This window comes from Primulina eburnea, chromosome 2 (genome assembly GCF_022965805.1).
Source record: "Primulina eburnea isolate SZY01 chromosome 2, ASM2296580v1, whole genome shotgun sequence".
Classification (NCBI taxonomy): domain Eukaryota; kingdom Viridiplantae; phylum Streptophyta; class Magnoliopsida; order Lamiales; family Gesneriaceae; genus Primulina; species Primulina eburnea.
Window position 1 is genome coordinate 47,647,620 of NC_133102.1, and position 20,331 is coordinate 47,667,950.

Consider the following 20,331-nt stretch of genomic DNA (forward strand, 5'->3'; position numbering starts at 1 on the left):
CTTTTTCTCGTATCGGCATCAGCCAAGAAACACTCTTTCGCACTTTTATCAACCATTTTCACCAAGAAAATCAACCAATCACACATAGCAAGAACACACACGCTAATAAATCGTCACAGCTTAGGTGAAGATTTAGATTTTAGAGAACCAAGGGGAAAAAAATGAAAGAGAGCGAGAAAAGCAGACAGATCGAGTAGCAGTGAGATGTAGAGGTAAGATTTATGGAGATCGTAGGCAACGGCGGAGTCGCATGCTAGGGTTTATTTTCTGAGATATCCTTCACTCCAAGGCCCAAGCACCATTACAGGTCCATTAGCTTGGAGCACAGTAATGGGCTGGGCTTATTTGATCCTAAATGTGTAGTTTTCGATGGGCTTTAAGATTGGGTTCCTAGCCTCATTCATTTTTTTGGTAAATTTTTATTAGTTAATTTCCAAACAATGCGCCATTTCGATGACAATTCTTCCCATATTCATATATACATATATATATATATATATATATATATATATATATATATATATATATATATATATTGTCTTTTATTATTGATTGTCTATTTCTCATAGCTAACGTGAAAATAAAATATTATATTTTTGTTTCATTCAGCATCGCCATGAAGAATTTGATACGTTGAAAATTAAACTTACAAAACAAGCTTCTTGCTTGTCTTTGAATTCTTTTTGGTTTCATAACAATATAATATATTTTTGAGTTGGAGAGATGTTTGTCGTTAATGAACTTCACAAGAAGACGTCTCAAGTTAACGTGATATGTATGAACTACAATTCATGTGAATATTAGCCATACAAGTTGAATTCGCCAGTAATCGTAAATTATATGTGGTAAATTATTTTTCTTTCGAAATCTAAATAATATGTGTTGTTGGTAACAGAACGAACGGTGATATTTAATATTTTCTTATACTTAGTAACAAGAATGGACGGTCTTTCCAAACATCAAAAACAAAGAATAATATAACAAATCGCTAGCACGGATAGTATCACCGGTCATAGTCAAAGAACATCATCAATGGACACCAGAAACCAAAGGCTCCGCCATGTTTCCAGTGTAAAGCATCTTAGCGATCTTTTCGGTGGGTACCCATGGGAGATACGAAGCAACCTTGAACCCTTTCTCAGATGAAACTTGAACGGCATGATTATACATCTCCGAACAATAACTGGCTGTCGGAGCAACAGCTTGAGCCACTCGAGGGAAGAGTGGCAGCTTATTCAGGGATTGCCAGGCGGACTCGGCTACGGGTTCATATTTCGTGTACATGTACTTGGCAGTAGGCTCACACTTTGTGTACACAGTTTTTGCAAGCCCCGAGGCCGTCCCCACCATGCCCGTATTCTTGACGTCTGCCAGGACTGAACGAGCAGCCTGTGGAGCTTTCTGAGCTGTATCCATGGCTTCGGTTGATACTTGCTTCAGAGTTGGGGGTACACTACTCTGCACCTTGTTCACAGATTCATCAACCTGAGATAAAAACGAACATTGTACAAGTCCTTCACCAGCAAAAAAACAATATCCACCTCTACCACATGGTGCTATCGGATGAATCCACAAATTAAAATTTAAGCACACATTTGCTAAAAATATGAAAGTATGACGCCATCTCCAATCCATTGCACTACATTGGTGTTACACTAAAATCATCTCCAACCACATTACACTACATTTTACACTACAATAGAATATTCCAAAAATATTCTTTTTTTTCAATATTAATATTTCTGTTTTATGTTAATTATTTATAACGCATTATTAATTTAATCTGTGTTTTAACACATTATTAATTTAATCTCTGTTTTTTTTTATTTTTTATTTTGACACTTAATTAATTTTTAATCAGAATATTAAAAATTTTATAATTAGAATTTCAAAAAAATATTAATTAATTAAATATTAAACATTTATATTAAATTAATCAAATTAAAAACTAAAAAAAATAAAAAAAAATTGTGGAGTAGCTTGTAGAGCTGTTCCAATCTAGCGTCAGTTTTGGTGTTGGATAGGAGTGAAAAATCATGGGATTGGAGATGGTCTGATATCTCCCCCCAGCCCTCCAGCTTTGCTCACATCAGTGCTTGAGTAGCCCCTGTCTGCAGCCTCGGAGATCAATTGCGAGCTATCCATATGCAAGTGCACTTTAGAATCACATATTTAATGCCCAGCAAAACAGGTCCCGACTAGAAAGAATTAAAGCGACCAATGGAGAGACGACGACAATAATGATTTGGTACCCAAGTTGAACACAATGTTACTGCTAAATTTGTAATTTCTAATCCAGCGGTGTTTCCATGCGTTGGAAAACAAAACCATATTAAATGAATCCAAAAAATAACAATGACAGTTATTAATTATTAACATAAAAGAAAGAAAAGAAAAGAGAAATAGACCTTGCGATCGAGAAACATGAGGACCTCGATAGGGAGATGATGATATTTGTCGTAAACAGGGGAGACGACGTTTTTGACGGTATCCTCGACGGAGTGGATTCCGGGCTTCAAAGGGCCCGACTTTTCCTTTGCGTAGTTGTAGAACCTGGAAGCGCAAATCAGGGCATGGAGAGCCGCGATTTGCACGAATTCAAGGTATTTCAGCCTCTTGTCCTCCTCCATCTTGACACAATTACAGCGGAAAGGCAGATCATAAATAGTACAGCAACACATATGATGATAAGACGACAAAATTGTGTAAAATTCTTACGAAATTAGATTTGGGGTTGGAATCTGCTTGCTCCATAACCACAGAGTTGAAATCGAGATGTGTTGGGAGGAGGAACCGTTGCGGTATTTATGGAGATAAATGGGAACGCGTCATTCGGGTCGTTGACAAAACTTCTCTTCCAGAAACTTTCCTAATTCCGGTAGAGTAGATGTTATCTGTGGGGGCAGTATCCTCACAGGATTTCAGCCATTGATTTTACATGGTGATTAAATTTGGGTCTTTGATCACTTCATAGGGTGTATGTGTGTTTAAATCCGGGCCTTTGATCACCTCATAGAAACAGTGCCTCACAAGATAGGATGAAATAAACCCCTAATTCCCATGTCGAATTCTCTAGATTTTATTTATTTATAAAATATCTAAATTTTATATACATATATGAAATCGGTGACACTTCAAATTTGCAGCAAGGGTCAACGATATATAATAACAATGAAATCGACACACCCAACCTAGTATATTAATAAAAATAAATTAATTAATTAAGTATATATAAATATATGAAATTTAATAATACAGATTTTTTCCAAACAAATTCATGCATGCTTTAATACACCGGGTTATGTCCAGTTACATAATAAAAAGATACAATGGAGATTTATAATTTATTATTAATTTAATTTTAGTTTGAGCAAGTCTCATGTGAGACCGTCTCACGGATCTCAATTTGTGAGACGAGTCAACTCTGCTCATATTCACGATAAAAAGTAATACTCTTAGCATATAAAGTAATATTTTTCTATGGATTATCCAAATAAAGATCCGTCTCACAAAATATGACCCGTAAGACCGTCTCACACAAGTTTTTGCATTTTAATTTTAATTGACTAAAATGTATGTCTAACTGTCTAAGCCCCACTTCCCTCTAAATATGGGTGGTTTAGAAACCGAACTAAACTTTTAAACTAAACGACACCAATACTGATTTTCAGTCAATCACGGTTTGAATTGATTTTGAAATCATCCAAATCAAAATTTAGTTTGATTTAAGTTTTACGGGGGTGTATTCAATTTAAACTTTTAATGACTTTTAATGATTTTTTTTAAAAGGTGGACTTTTGTGTAGTTGATGTATTTTGATTGACTTTTATAGAATCTCATGGAATTGTAAAACATATTTCATAGACTTTTATAGACTTTTTTTCAAGATTTTTGTAGACTTTTGTAAACTTTTATAATTGTGATTTATTTTTTATTAATTTCTTTTAAATAATTATTGGACATGTATAACCTATTCAATTTTAATTTTTTTTTATTTATGAAAATGTAAATGAATTTTACTTACTTAAAGATTAAATAAATTTAATTTGTGAAAAACGACAAATGAACTATCCAATTTATTGAAATCAAAATTTCAATTCTTTATGTCAATTCAACATATTAATGAACATTATTTTTATAAGTTCATAATAAAATTTTATTAAAATGAACAATCAAAATAATAAGTAGACTTTTACATAAAAAAATCTATTCATTATTGACAATTTGATCAACATCGCTCCACATTCCATTGGCTATGATATCCCTCCATGCATTAGCTCGTGCTCGTTGTTGTTCTTGAGTATCAAATAACTGATCAAAATTGTCATCTCCATAAACTTGTGCCGATGAAGACAATCGAGCTTCATTATCTAGTTCAATTTGAAATTCATCACATCGACACTCATTTCGAAGAAAATTTGGTAAGCCGGCACAAGCCAATACAAGCTCTGTTTGGGTCGTATATTAAAGAAAAAGCCTTGCTTGGCTGCTGAATGTACAACCCAAAATTTGGAAAATATTGTCACGGATGGGTTGATCTATTTTGAATATTTGATGGATGAATCATCTTTATCTACGAATATGATGTTATTAGAAAATGATTATGATATGGTTCTCAATAAGGGTGAATTGGATGAGAGAATATTCATCAGCTTGCTAGGTTCAAGCAGCCTATCTGGGGATGCAATAAATATGAGAGGAAACGGAACCAAGAGAAAATTCCACTCGGTATCATCCCGACGAAGACAGTCACAAGTCCATAGGAATTGGTAGGTCTAATTACAGTCCCAACCATCAAACATGATGCTTTGAATTGTGTTACCGAACAAGTTCATTTACGTCAAGTAATCATGTCGATGTGATGAATTTCAAATCGACCCTCCTTTGGTATACAATAATCATAATGATTCAAGAAAAAACACAATTCATCACATGTCGGATCATTCGTCGTTTTTATGAGATGAAAGAAAATTTATGAAATACAATAATCATAATGATTCAAGAAAAAAAACAACAATTCATCTATTTTTATACATAAATATTGGCAATATAATAAATTCTAGAATGACCAATCATACATTTGAATAGAAGAAATTTATTTGAGAGAGTGAAGAATCCTAGAGATGGCTTGAGATAGAAGAGAGATAGTGTATTTTTCAAAAAAGAAAGTCCATCAAAATCTTTGGTATAGGTGGAAGAATATTTTAGATTTTTTGTAACTGTACATAAGGCTTCAAGGTTTGTACATGAATAATAAAATAAGAATCCTTGAAAATCTATGGATTTTTTGGATACCTCTTGACTTATGGAGAGTTTTAAAAAGTCAAGTTTGAATACCACATGACATTTTAAAACTCTACCAAAATCCATGTTGAATACCACTAAACATATATAGAGTCATTAAAAGTTTAGATTGAATACCTCTAAATTTTAAAATTCCATAAAAATCATTAAAAGTTTAGATTGAATACACCCCCCTTAGATTATAAAAAATGAAATAAACAAAACCAATCAAAATTGAATACACTTAAGGTCTATTCCTTCATAAATATTTTAAAAAAAAATAGTTTTTGTTAATTTTGTATATTTTTGGATATTAATATGATTATATTGACAATTTCTTAATTGCAAATTTTAGCTCAAATAAAAGTGAGCATATCTATAAAATTTTATGTTTTTCTATAATTGTATAATTTTTTATTTATAATATTTTACTTATATAAATTCTATTTCATGAGTAAACATAAAATCCGACCAACTTTCATCAATGGTCAATTACTAATTTTTGTAATTGTAATATTTCATGTATTAATTCACTTTGAGGCTCAAAATTTAAATTAAATCATTTAAATAAATTCAAACCGAAATTAATTTTTTGGCTTGCTTTGGTTATAAAAAATCGATGATTGATTTGCATAAAATTTTTATAAAATCAATATGATATAGTTTTGTACAAATTTTTATATATAATCGAACAAATCGTAGTGAATTACTTACTTCTATTCATAAATACAAACTGTGGGGACCCGGACGCTAATCATGCTCTTACTCATCATTGGGACTAATTAAAACAATTATAATAAATAGGGTTTTTTTTTTAAAAAAAATAATGCGGAACGTAATGACATAAAACATATATACATCTCAGTATATAAAAGTACTAGTCGTGTACCATATACATTTATTCAACTAAGGTTTAACATCTAATGTCAAGTGTCCAAACCCTATCTCTAATCCAAGTCCGGAGCCTCCACTCTAATCACGATCTCTCTTCATCTCCTGGACCCTGAACATGTCCCACCTGTTGTCAAGTACACATACAAACAAGACAACAGCCGGATAATTACGGTAAGAATATACTCCCAGTATAAATCAACGAAACATGCAATCATATGATAAACATAAAAGCATGGACAGATAACAGCAATTATATATCAAAAGCTGAAACATAATCAATATCAAACTTTCGATAATGCTCGTGACTCCACGACTCAGACTAGACTCAATCATAGCCTAGGGATCCCGGTTTTCAGACATTGGCATTCCATAACAACTAACAGTAATAGAAAAGACTCCAGTTCTATCCACGTCGATATAGTATCGATCACCAGTAATAGAAGAAACTCCGATTCTATCCACATCGATATGAAATCGATCAACAGTAATAGAAGAAGGCGTAAGGATTTTTCATTCTTTTCTCGAAACATTTTCTCGATTTCTGGCGTGAAACGAATTGTTCAACCTATATATATATATATATATATATATATATATATATATATATATTGCATGTAATTGATACGTGTCTCCCTCAAATTTCATCCAAAGCTTCTCGCGCATATGCGCGCACTGTTTTCGCGCATATGCGCCAGACCATTGTCTCGGCGCGTGCTTGCACATCGCCTCGCGCATATGCGCGACACCTCTTGGCGCATATGCGCGAGGCCTTTGCTCGTTTTTGCTAACTCTCTGCCACCCTCGCGCACATGCGCGGGTTCAGGTCGCGCATCTGCACGAGGTCCTCTGGACATTTCGCGTATATGCACCCTGCCAGGCCGCGCATATGCGCGAGAGCTTCGTCCTCGCACATACATATTTTATATCGAATTCAAACCGAGTCCCGATTAATCCTCTTATAATCATGTCAAATTATAATTCAATAATTACCGATTATTAGGATCAAATTTCCGGGCATTACACAAACCTCGTTTTTTCGAGATAATAATGAAGATAACGCGCATCATTATTTTCTTTGCTTTCTTTTCTTTCTAATTAAGACATGTATGTCGACTCTAAGGTCATGCTTAATTGGTTTGATTAAATAAAATAAAATATGAATACAATCAAGAAAATTGAAAAATAGAAGGATCTATCTTTTCAATTTTTATGTTTGACATAAGAAAAATTGGAGTGAATAAAATCATTTTTAATAATTAAATCATATTATATACGAAATATATTGTATCATTACTATAATTATTGATATATATATATATATATATATATATATATATATATATATATTTATTGTCATGCATGTTCATGACAATAAGGATTTCATGGGAATTGTTGTTCTCATTTAAAAAATTATATAAAGCAAAAAATGAAATGAAATGAAATTAAAAAAAATTAGTTTTATTCCCAACTCATTAATTCCATCGTACAGAAAAGGCACTAATAATCAATGTAAAACCAGAAGCAATCTCAATAAATATTTAGTCGTAATAGAAATGGACTCTTCCACTATTAATTATTTTTAAACATAAAAATGATATATATTACAAAAGAGTTTTTAAAGTCAAGTTTGGGAGAATTGGGGAAAAATCCCTATTCAGAAAGTGGAACTTAAGTTCAGTCCCTAGCTCAGAAATATTTTAGCTGCACTCCCTGACACATGAAAAAATTTATTTTGTACTCCCTGTTCGTTTAAAAAAAAAAAAAATAGTATTTAGCGACGGTTTAAGAAAACCGTCGCTAAATATAGCAACAGAAAAGTAAATCCATCGCTAAGTTTAAAATGCGACGGTTTTGGATTGCCGTCGCTAATAGCGACGATGTAATCGAAAGCCGTCGCAAATTTATCCATTTTTTAAAATTTTTCCCTTACACTTGAGTACATATATTCTGAGAGGAACTCCTAACAAAAAAATTGAAAATTTGAGCATATATTCTGAGAGGAATTACTGACAAAAAATGCAAAATCATGTCTCGATTTAATGAAGTAAGAGTTGGGAAATCAACTCTTTACCATGGTTTTAATCCACCTAACACAAGTCAAATAGCATAATAATTTCCAGCACAAGAAGCATACTATCACAATAATTTCAGTATATTTCATATACTATTGAGCACATAAATTGGGAATTTGAGCATATATTCCAAGGAGAACTACTAGCATAAAAAATCAAACTCATATCTCAATTTATTGAGTAAGAGTTAGGAAATCAACTACTTACCATGATTTTAATATACCTAACAAAAGTTGATATCATAATAATACTCAGCACAAAATAGGTTAATTTCATCACACAAACACAACAATTTTAGTATATTTCGTACTCTATTAGATACATAAATTGAGAATTTGAGCACATATTCCGATGGGGACCACTAGCATAAAAAAGTAAACTCATGTATCAATTTATTGAGTAAGAGTTGGGAAAACAACTCCTTACCATGATTTTAATCTACATAACAATGATTTTAATCTAATAATACTCAGCACAAAATAGGTTAATTTCATCACACAAACACAACAATTTCATATCTCATTAGATTAAAAATGCAAACAATAAATTTATTGTTATGTAGATTAAAATCATGGTAAGGAGTTGGTTTCCTAACTCTTCCTCAATAAATTGAGATATGAGTTTACTTTTTTATGCTAGTGGTCCCCCTCGGAATATGTGCTCAAATTCTCAATTTATGTATCTAATAGAGTACGAAATATACTAAAATTGTTGTGTTTGTGTGATGAAATTAACCTATTTTGTGCTTAGTATTATTATGATATCAACTTTTGTTAGGTATATTAAAATCATGGTAAGTAGTTGATTTCCTAACTCTTACTCAATAAATTGAGATATGAGTTTGATTTTTTATGCTAGTAGTTCTCCTTGGAATATATGCTCAAATTCCCAATTTATGTGCTCAATAGTGTATGAAATATACTGAAATTATTGTGATTGTATGCTTGAATTAACCTATTTTGTGCTGGAAATTATTATGCTACTGACTTGTGTTAGGTGGATTAAAACCATGGTAAAGAGTTGATTTCCCAACTATTACCTCATTAAATCGAGACATGATTTTGCATTTTTTTGTTAGTAGTTCATCTAAGAATATATGCTCAAATTCTCAATTTATGTACACAATAGAGTACAGAATATACTTAAATTGTAGTGGTTGTATACTGAAATTGTTGTGTTAGGTGGACTTTTATCATGGTAAAAAGTTGATTTCTCAACTCTTACCCATTAAAATTGAGGCATGAATTTGCATTTTTATGCTAGTGGTTTCTCTAAAAATTTATGTTTAAATTCTCAATTCATGTACCCAATATAATACATAAAAAAATATTGAAATTGTTGTGGTTGTATGGTGGAATTACCCTATTTTGTGCTAAATATTATTATGATATTGACTTTTGTTCGGTAAATTTAAAATCATGGTAAGGAGTTGGCTTCCTAAATCTTAATCAATAGACCGAGACACGAGTTTGCTTTTTTATGATACTGGTTCCCCTTGTAATATATGCTCAAATTTTCAATTTATATACCCAATAGAGTACGAAATATACTGAAATTGTTGTGGTTGTATACTTGAATAAACTTATTTTGTTCTAAATATTATTATGATATTTAGTTTTGTTAAATAGCTTATAATCATGGTAATGAGTTGTTTCTCAACTCTTACTCATTAAATTGAGACACGAGTTTGCATTTTTATGTTAGTGGTTTCTCTCGAAATTTATGCTCAAATTCTCAATTTATGTACCTAATATAATATGAAATATACTGAAATTGTTTTGGTTGTATGGTGAAATTATCCTATTTTGTGCTGAATATTATTATGATATTGACTTTTGTTATGTAGATTAAAATCATGGTAAGAAGTTGCTTTCCCAACTCTTACTCAATAAATTGAGATATGAGTTTACTTTTTTATGCTAGTGGTCTCCCTCGGAATATGTGCTCAAATTCTCAATTTATGTATCTAATAGAGTACGAAATATACTAAAATTGTTGTGTTTGTGTGATGAAATTAACCTATTTTGTGCTGAGTATTATTATGATATCAACTTTTATTAGGTATATTAAAATCATCGTAAGTAGTTGATTTCCTAACTCTTACTCAATAAATTGAGATATGAGTTTGAATTTTTATGCTAGTAGTTCTTCTTGGAATATATTCTCAAATTCCCAATTTATGTGCTCAATATTGTATGAAATATACTGAAATTATTGTGATAGTATGCTTGAATTAACCTATTTTGTGCTGGAAATTATTATGCTACTGACTTGTGTTAGGTGGATTAAAACCATGGTAAAGAGTTGATTTCCCAACTCTTACTTCATTAAATCGAGACATGATTTTGCATTTTTTTGTTAGTAGTTCCTCTCAGAATATATGCTCAAATTCTCAATTTATGTACCCAAGTGTAAGAGAAAAATTTTTAAAAATGGATAACTTTGCGACGGTTTGTAATTAAACCGTCGCTATTAGCGACAGAAATCAAAAACCGTCGCATTTTAAACTTAACGAAGTTTACTTTTCTGTTGCTATATTTAGCGACGGTTTAACCGTCGCTTTAAATAGCGACGGGTTTCTTAAACCGTCGCTAAATACTATTTTTTTTTTTTTTTTTTTTTATGAACAGGGAGTACAAAATAAATTTTTCCATGTGTCAGAGAGTGCAGCTAAAATATTTATGAGCTAGGAACTGAACTCAAGTTCAACTTTCTGAATAGGGATTTTTCCCCAATTCTCCCTTAAAGTGAGTTTTCTACTGGAGTACACGTTTTCATTATTTTGATTTGATATTCTGACAAAAAGGTCCGAGCTAACGTATAGTTTACTTGTTATATATCTAAAGTTTGTTATCAATTTAAAAAATAAATCATGATAGTATTTATAATAATAAATAATATTTAAAATAGAAAATAATATATTTTACCGAATGATCTGAATAGAAAATCTTTATAATAAAATTAACTCATCACATAAATTTCTGTGTTTTTTTATTATTATAAAAGACGATAATTGTAAAACAAGGGCAATTAAAGAACTAATTTTATTTTATTCAGTAAATACATGACTAAAAATCAAGATAAAAACACCCCAAATTAAATAGAGGAGATAAATGAGTAAGTTGGTACTTGTAGATAATTTATTGCTATTTCCTGGCAAGGCAATCATGAATTATGTAAAAATCACATCACTCTTATAAGATGGACCAAAATCCAATACTTGATCATATTTTTCTTCAATTACATTTCGAACCTGAATGGTCATTTATCAACAGAAGTTCGTAACATTACTTGTAAATATCATCTTCCACGCAAATGTGATTTTTAGACTGGCTTTGCCATGTGAAGAATATTTTTATTTTTCACGTCGACAATATTTTTACGTACGTTACTTTTATAACTGCTCCCAATAATAAGATAAAATATCAAGTACCTTTTTTTAATATATATATATATATATATATATGATAATATAAAAAAATATTTATCATAAATATGGATGGATAGTTAGCTGCCTGATTATTAATAATACCCATCTCCAGCTGTATTCTTGGTTGTATCTGGGCTGTCTCTAAATTAAAGACTTCAAATCTAGTTATCCATTTGTCAACATATCAAAAATAATAACTACAATAAAATTTAGATTTTTTTTATTAATTATACGAGTTTATTCATATTTCTGAATCCAAACGTACAATAACCAATAAAACAAATATTTACTATAAACCAGTCTGATGAATATGTAAGATAGAGGATGCACAGACAAAAGGGGAACATATTAAAGAACACACAGGCTGACCAATTTCATCCACAAGGAAATTAATTTGGCATAAAAAAATTAATAATCAAAATCTTAGAAAATCACGCGTAATATTATTTTCACAAAAAAAAAAAGAAATATATGACAACCAAGAGATATAATAAATAACATAACAATATCTTCATTATTATACATCACTAAAGTGTGACCACAAATTTATGGTATACCAAACACCCTCCCCCAAACAAACAAGCAAACCAACCAACCGATGCACGTTTAAAAAAGAAAGTGGAAAAAGAAAAAAAAAAATCAAGCAAAAAATTTAAACAATCGAAGTACCAATACTGCAGTTAATAATTGTTTCAACTCCGGCAACGAGTGATGGCGCTGCATCCGCGGGAGTATGGGTTAGCCTGTGCGCCAGGGCGGCAGTTGTAGTAAGATGCACCGCGGCGAGAGCAGGGTACACTGTCCCTCTGCAGCGCACCGTAGCTGATGTATTTGCGCGTGACTAAGATCCGCCGGTTAGACTCCGAATCCAGCTCGAATTCCTCATCTTCGTCGACGAGGCACTCGGCGACTGTCCCCTTGCAGCCCGATCTCATCGCCGGCATCATCCAGACAGACGCATCCCCAGAACCCATTGTCGCCGCCACGGACACTAGGAGAAGCAGCAGAGATGAGATTAAGAACAGAAACCGCAGCAATTGCGAGACGCATGCCATTGAGAAACGCCAATTACCGACTAAATCTGCGCTCTGATTTATACAAAATTATCCTTCTCTTTCTGAATTTTTGGCTTCGCGATTTGATGATGGGGGCGGAGAGAGCCTACACGCTATGCAAGTTGAGAAGAGGAGCCTAAATTTTATAATGGAGAATATGTGGGTTAATAAATTGACTTGGGAGTCTGATAGTTTTACAATAATGCCACTGGAATTAAAATTGCATTTATTGATGGGCGCTCCATTTTTTTGTTAATTTAAAGTCCTAGCTCTCTTTTATGAGGGGTGGGCACGAATTGGGTTCCGCGTAGTTTGTGATGTATATACCAGATTTTATAAAAAGTAGACTAACTATCTTTATATGTCATTAAATAACAAGTTTATGATTTTTTTTAAAAAAAAAACAATTCGGGTTCTTGTGTACTCGATCAGGTAGTTCGGGTAGAAATTTGCTACCCGAACTCGACGAACTACCCGAAAATGCACCTACCTTTTTATTTTTATCCCTCGTTTTTCGATTGACTCGATTTGGTACTCTATTTTTCAACGGTTTTCCTAATTTGGTCTTCTTGTCACGTTAGACGTTAAAATACATAATACTTTATGTAGAAATTGTTTAGCCCGTGCACATCCTCGTATTCACCTATTGAACCCTTAATCTGAATTCATAGTTTATGGTGGTTCATTTGTTGAGAGAGCAAAGATAATTTTGCTTAGTCCAAAGCCGGCAAATTAACCAGTTATACATCCCATAATTGTAAATGAGTCACATATGTTTTTTCATTATTGTATTATATAATAAAATCGCATCCTTTTCATATACCTGCTCCCCACACAAAGCACATTGATTTACTCATTTGGTGTATGTGAATTGCTTCAGTAAAAAATCATCTAGATACAACATTTGACAAGGGGGAAATGAAGATTATTTGGTTTAAACTATTTTTAAAATCATATACTCACCTTCATCAAATGCTCTGGGAAAAAAATTTGAATGCACGTTCTCTTTTGATTTATATTTGTAGTTTTGTATTTATGTTGAAAATTCTACCTCAACAATATTGGCTGTAGTTCATATTAGATTGTGCTTGTTAAGGTCTGTCTTGTTGAATGGTAAGTTGTTTGGTTCCAATTTTGTTATAATTCTTAGCATATTGTGTAAGATTGTTTATTCTAATTAATGTTGTTTTACTCTATTTTATAATCTCATGGGAAAATATATGTTATGCTTGCTGGATAAACCTGATATTTATGATAGTTGGGTTGAAACACATAATCAAGTAAGGGGATTCAAATGCGCTTGGTACAAAGCATATTCCATCAATTTATTGTTCTATGTCTGGAACGACATCCAATTGGTGAGTATTTAACATAATATTCATCTCTTACATCACCTTCTCATATAAAAATGAGGAACAAATAATAACATGAGAATAGCAAGAACACTTTTGAGAATGATGATGAAACCCGAGTCGATCAAGATTATCACTTTAAATTATGTCGGTAATTTATTTTTAAGTTGTATGCTTCCGCACTTTATTATATTTTATGCATTGTGAAGACAACGTTGTCTCATTATGAAAAGACTGATTTTTTTTTATATATTATATTTCGAAACTTGTTATTTTGCGATTGTATGATTTTTAAACAAAGTCGACGTCAACAACATAAACTTTATCATAACAAAACAAACGACCATAAATAACGATTTGTGGAATAATTATGAATTCTACGTTGTATTCACAAGAAAGTCGGTGTTTGCGCGTCCCATAACCGACTATTACTCCTTCCTTTGGTAAAGCTACTCCCACCTTATCTATCTATTTATTTTTAAAATTTTAATAAAGTTATATAAAATGATTTCTTTCCTGTTCGAGATATTGAAGATGCCTATACTTTTAGGAGGTGGATGGATGATCCATCTCGAATTCAACTAGCTTTTGAAATTTGATTCGATTACATATTGATGGGTTGCAACTTGGCCCAGCTTGAGCCAATTTATATATCATAGTTGCATGATCGTACATAATTTATCAACTCATCACATGTGTTATGTGCTGAGTGGATAATGAATTGTCCATGTGAGTAACATGAACAAAACAATTTTCATATTTTTAGACCTCCTAATTTTGATGGATGAGATGATAGATTGAAACATAAAATAAATATTAAAAAAATGATGTGCATGTACACTTTTTGTGCATCACGTGTGGAGAAATGAAGTGCACCAAACATGCATAGACAATAAGATTTCTATAAATGAATAATATGTGTGTATAACGTACATACATACATACATACATATTTATATACACACACACATATACATGTGCCATCAAATTTTGCAGTTACCCAGTTTCCTAGCCCCCTAGTTTATATTCCTATGTTGAGTGCTTACTCTAGCTTCGTGATCCCATATAGTCAGTCCTCTGGCTACAATCGAACGAATCGAGTGGTCATGTCACAGAGAACAGTATGCTCGTAAGGTTTCAAGGAATCGGTGAAGACTTCAAGCTTCCTACTTATTTGATTTATGTTTTTCTTTCATAATTTGTTCACATTTGGATTTTTAGTTTTGTGTGTGTGTGTGTGTGTGTGTGTGTGTTTTTGTGTGTGATGTATTTGAGAATTCTACAAATAAGAGAAACCTTACCCAAAAATCTTAACTTTGAAACAAAAAGTACGAGGCAATCATGATTTAAACTCCGTTATTCAAACTGAGTTCGAACCAAAAGCAATTTATTTTTAAATTCTGAATCTCAGTCGAGTAGATTCATGACTAACTTCCAAAAGAACTTGAATCATAAAAAAATGAATTTATTATCCAAAGTAACTCAGAAGAAGCCAAGTTACCTTGTGGCGAATGCATAGCTCAACCTTGTTAGGCGGTTTGATTCCCCACCACCTCACTTGTCTCTCACGCAATTGCACAAGAGACCAAATTTAGCTTACTTTATTTTAATGGTGATTACATGGCGAAATATGTGCAGAGCTAATGGAAAAAGGTTTTTGAAAGAGAATGAATCTAAAATCTTGGATAGTTCAACCTCAAAATCTCACAAAGTGTGATGTTTATATATTCAAACCAAATCAAGATGCGAGATATTCGGTGTCATTCAAAGATTTACTTAAACTGGTAGGTGAGATTACGCCATCACCCCAACCAACAACCTAAATATACTTTTAGCATGACATGATTTAGCTAAATGTAATAGTTGACTCAAAACTTAAAAGTCCCATGATTCTTGTTTTAACTAAAAACACCATTTAACTATGATGATGCCTAGCTTGACTATTACAATCTCTTACGACGAGTTCAAGAATGGGACAAAAACGTTAAAGATTTCGACAAAATGTTAGTGGCACGTACTAGTTATGAATCCAATAACTCCAAACAAACTCTCAAGTATTAAAGAGAAGAAAATTCGGTAAGGCTTATTAGGTGACAGATGCAGTCAGGTCCTAAACAGAGAATCAAGACAAAAGTGTACAAAAGAGCAGCTGGTGTACTAAATATCAACACACTAGTCAAGGGAGAATTAATGGAGGAGAGCTAGAAAATAGGGGAAATAAAGCACCTACAACTGCAGGCTATCGGAGGTTCCTTGGAGTATAGCATTAAAGACACTGGTTTTGCATCTTCTCTACTTCTACTAGTCTACTACCAAAACATATGTCTTCCCATCCAAAACAAACTACGACTCCATTTTCATTTTTAAACTAGATTTATAGGCCAAAATAGTGTCTAAATTCTCCATGAATTCGAGAACATGGGTTTTGGTGGTTCTCAAGTTCTCCACATGTTTTTGTTGATCTTTTTTTTCTTTGTAACTGCATCTTTCTATTGCACCCACAATTTTATTGCAACGGCCTCGTTCAATTCACAACATTACTACTTCAACAGTGAAGTACATTATGTAAGAAATAATAGGGAGGAATTTGTTGAAAAACAAGATAAAATTGTCTTGTTTTTGGAGAAGTTTAGAGTTCTATCGGGACTTCAAAGCTTCCAATCTCACAAATTAAGAGATGGCCATTTTGCATATCTTCCTCCATCCTCATCACCTTCACCGGCACTCGCATGGACTCCAGCTCCGGCGGTGCACACTCACCGACACGCGCAACCGCCGTTGCATTATCACTCTTCGTCCTCGAGAGGTCATAAAGTACAGAAAGAAGACAAAGGAAAAGGCATGAAAGATAGAAGAATCTTGAGTGCAGTATTAGCGTCAGTTGGGGTTACCTCTATACTGTGTGCAATTGGGCTCTTCTTTTGCTGCAGGAAATTCAAGAAACAGCAAAAATGGAGGACCAAAATAAGTGTATCAATGAACACAACTGAAGCAAGAAACAAAGGCAAATCAAAGTTTGCCACATCCCAAAGCTCAGTGAAAAAGGTGAGTTCAGATCCAGGCCCTGACCTTTTTTACCTTGATTCTTTAGAAACTGCATTAAACCAAAAACATGGTTGCATGAATCCAAATTCCGATCCGGGAAAAACGGCTTTTGCTCGAAACATGTCAAATTGTTCACATGACGAGAATGAAGAATCTGATAACAGAGTTGTGCATTCTTGTTCTGTTGTGGAAATTACTACTGTGTCTGTGCATGAAATTTCTGAGTCGGTCGAGTATAAAAATGAGGACCTTCACTTTTCACACGGTGAAAGATTGATTACCGAAGAACAAATTCATGGATTTGATGATAAAATTATCATTGAAGAATCTGATTCATCTGATGTTGAATCTTTCCATTCTTTCTGCAATTCATGTTCGCCACAAGTGAGAAATTCCAATACATCAGCCTCTAGCATTTCCGAACTTTTTGAAGCTCCTTCTCAAGATGACCAAAATAAAGAATCACTCATTTTTATATCTTCAGAAATTTCGCACTCTAATCCCATTTTATCAGCCCCATGTTCCCCCCTGCAGCCGCCACCACCGCCCCCGCCGCCACCACCTTCAGTGCCATTCATGCACGTTTCTTCATCTCCTTCATTAAGAGCCAAATCCAACATTAAATCGTCCACATTGACGAATTTTTCGTATTCCAAAGCTCCAAAAACAAGTCCTCCACCGCCATCGGCACCATCCCTTTCGAAAGGGAACACCAACAATCCTCTCAAAATTCCACCTCCTCCACCTTCCCAGCTCAATCAACATATGCCGTCAGGAAAATATGGCTCGCCATTACCGAAGCTCAAACCACTCCACTGGGACAAAGTTCGAGCTACACCAGATCGATCAACGGTGTGGGACAAGCTTCGGTCAAGCTCGTTTGAGTAAGACACTACTCTAGAAACTAAGTCAAAGTTCTATATAACTTCACTGACTTTGCTTAAGCATTTTATGATCACGAAACATGACAGATTTGATGAGGAAATGATTGAGTCACTTTTCGGGTACAACCTCCAAAATACCATCAAAATGGGTGAAGCAAAAAGCAAAACTCCATCACCGAGCAAGCATGTCCTCGATCCTAAAAGATTACATAACATAACTATACTTTCTAAAGCACTGAACGTCACTGCAGCACAAGTATGCGCAGCGCTAATCCGAGGTACGAAAGTTTAAGTTTTTTCATTCATATATGAGGGAAAAAACATTGAAAGAGAAACAACCACAAATATGTAATATAAGTAGAGAGAACATAATTTATTTGAGATCTTATATAAAACATGGAAGTCACATATCTCCACGATTGTATGATATTGTCCACTTTGAATCTAAACACTCATGGCTTTGTTTTTGGATTTTACTCAGAAGACCTCGTATCAATTGAGATATCATTCCATCTTTTTAACCCATTACTTTGGTTGTATTCCGACAATCTTCCCCTCAAACAAAGTTCCACCATTATTCTCGTGATCTAGGCGTCCCCTCAAGCTTTATCCATCATCCTATCGAGATCACTCCTCTTTACCGCATTAGAGCGCACGCCTTACCTGAAATACCGGGAGCATCACCCACCTCGAGAGCTTCTCAAGGATTTTTATCGAGATCCCTCACATCTTTTGTTTACGTATCCGATGATTTCACCTACTGATACCACTAGTTGAAACATTAAAGTTACATGTATGATATATTGTCAATTTTAAGCTTAAGCTCTAGTGGCTTTGCTTGTGGACATTACCCAAAAGATATTAATATAATCTTATATTATTAACACATGATTTTCCTCTTGAGCTTCTAATGTGAGACTTTGGTTGTATTCCCAACAGGGAATGGTATGTCGTTGCAAGATTTAGAAACACTCTCAAAGATGGTTCCCACTAAGGAAGAAGAGGCTAAGCTCTCAAACTACAGAGGAGATGTTCTTGAATTAGGATCAGCTGAGAGATTAGTGAAGGTGATGCTCAAGATACCATTTGCATTTGCAAGAATAGAGGCTATGCTATACCGAGAGACTTTTGAAGACGAGGTCTTTCATCTCATAAAATCTTTCTCAATGCTCGAGGTAATACAAAAGAACCAATCTCCAACATATTAGTATTATCTTTATGAATTTATAAATTTTGTTTTATATTAGGAGGCGTGCAAGGAACTAAGATCGAGCCGACTCTTCCTAAAACTACTTGACGCTGTTCTCAAAACAGGAAACAGAATGAACATTGGAACGACAAGGGGAGGCGCCAAAGCTTTCAAGCTTGACGCCCTTCTTAAACTTGCTGATGTAAAGGGAACAGATGGAAAAACTACACTCCTTCATTTTGTCGTTCAAGAAATCATGCGGTCAGAGGGATTACGAGTATCAGAAAGCATAATGGGCAGAATCAATATGAGAAGCAACACTTTAAATATTGAAGATAAGGAAGAAAAATACAGGAAAATGGGCTTAGATCTTGTCTCCGGTTTAAGCACGGAGCTATGCAATGTCAAAAAAACAGCAACAATAGACTTGGATGTTCTTGCAAGTTCGGTTACAAATTTATCTGAAAGAATGCGTGAACTGCAACAGTTGGTTCAAAAGGACATGATAATGGAAGAAACAAAGGGTGGTAACTTTGTTGTTTCGATGAGATCATTCTTAAAGTATGCAAAAACGAAGGTGAAAGAAGTGGAACAAGATGAGAATAGAGTCTTGTTACATGTTAAAGAAATCACCGAATATTTTCATGGAAACGTAAGCACAGACGAATCGAACCCACTTCGTATTTTATAATTGTGAGAGATTTTTTGTGTACGTTAGATAATGTGTGCAAGGAACTGAGGAGCTCGAAAACGACTCGAGGTCCTAACCCTTTATCTGTATTCTGATAGAGTAGAAGAAGATGATGGCTTGGTTTGTCCATAGTATTTGTGTGCCATATATATATATATTCTATGATTGTTAGCATCTTCAAAAATATGTATTTGAATTTTCTCAGCCGACAAATACATTTAAAGCTGCTATCCCAATCATCTTAATTTTGAATAAGTAAATAATTTGCAACCAAATTTACCATATTTAGCCGCTAGTGTGTGGATTGGTGAGTGATTTTAAATGTTTGCATTGCTTCGCGGAGATTTCGGAGGATGCCAGTGAATGTCTATTATTGGCTTGGTATGAAAGCTGGATTTACTCGCCCCTGCCTCCTACATATTCGGTTAAAATCAGC

At 33.5% G+C, this 20,331-nt stretch overlaps 2 protein-coding genes across 3 annotated transcripts; one reads left to right on the plus strand and one right to left on the minus strand.

Annotated features, from left to right (window-relative positions):
- Positions 1-909: 909 nt before the first annotated feature.
- Positions 910-2,871, minus strand: LOC140823934 (stress-related protein-like). 2 transcript variants are annotated; one of them, XM_073185529.1, is made up of 3 exons: positions 2,719-2,871; positions 2,409-2,630; positions 910-1,485 (listed from the first exon to the last, which is right to left on the minus strand). In XM_073185529.1, the coding sequence occupies exons 1-3, from the start codon at positions 2,752-2,754 to the stop codon at positions 1,030-1,032; spliced, it is 714 nt and encodes a 237-aa protein (XP_073041630.1). In that variant the 5' UTR covers positions 2,755-2,871; the 3' UTR covers positions 910-1,029. The 2 variants fall into 2 exon arrangements, with proteins under 2 accessions (XP_073041630.1, XP_073041629.1); XM_073185528.1 differs by having other exon boundaries at positions 2,409-2,780.
- A 13,277-nt stretch (positions 2,872-16,148) lies between these two features.
- LOC140823935 (formin-like protein 11) lies at positions 16,149-20,138 on the plus strand. Its single transcript, XM_073185531.1, is given in 5 exon segments — positions 16,149-18,015; positions 18,103-18,293; positions 18,955-19,190; positions 19,263-19,884; positions 19,887-20,138. Coding segments are annotated over 5 exon segments (2,664 nt in total). The 5' UTR covers positions 16,149-16,504; the 3' UTR covers positions 19,991-20,138.
- The last annotated feature ends 193 nt before the right edge of the window (positions 20,139-20,331 follow it).

Excerpts from the sequence above, each read along its gene's own strand:
- LOC140823934 (XM_073185528.1), bottom strand. The coding sequence starts at position 2,681 with ATGTGTTGCTGTACTATTTATGATCTGCCTTTCCGCTGTAATTGTGTC. Across the intron at positions 1,486-2,408 it reads TCATGTTTCTCGATCGCAAG|GTTGATGAATCTGTGAACAA; the intron begins GTCTATTTCTCT and ends TTTTTATCTCAG.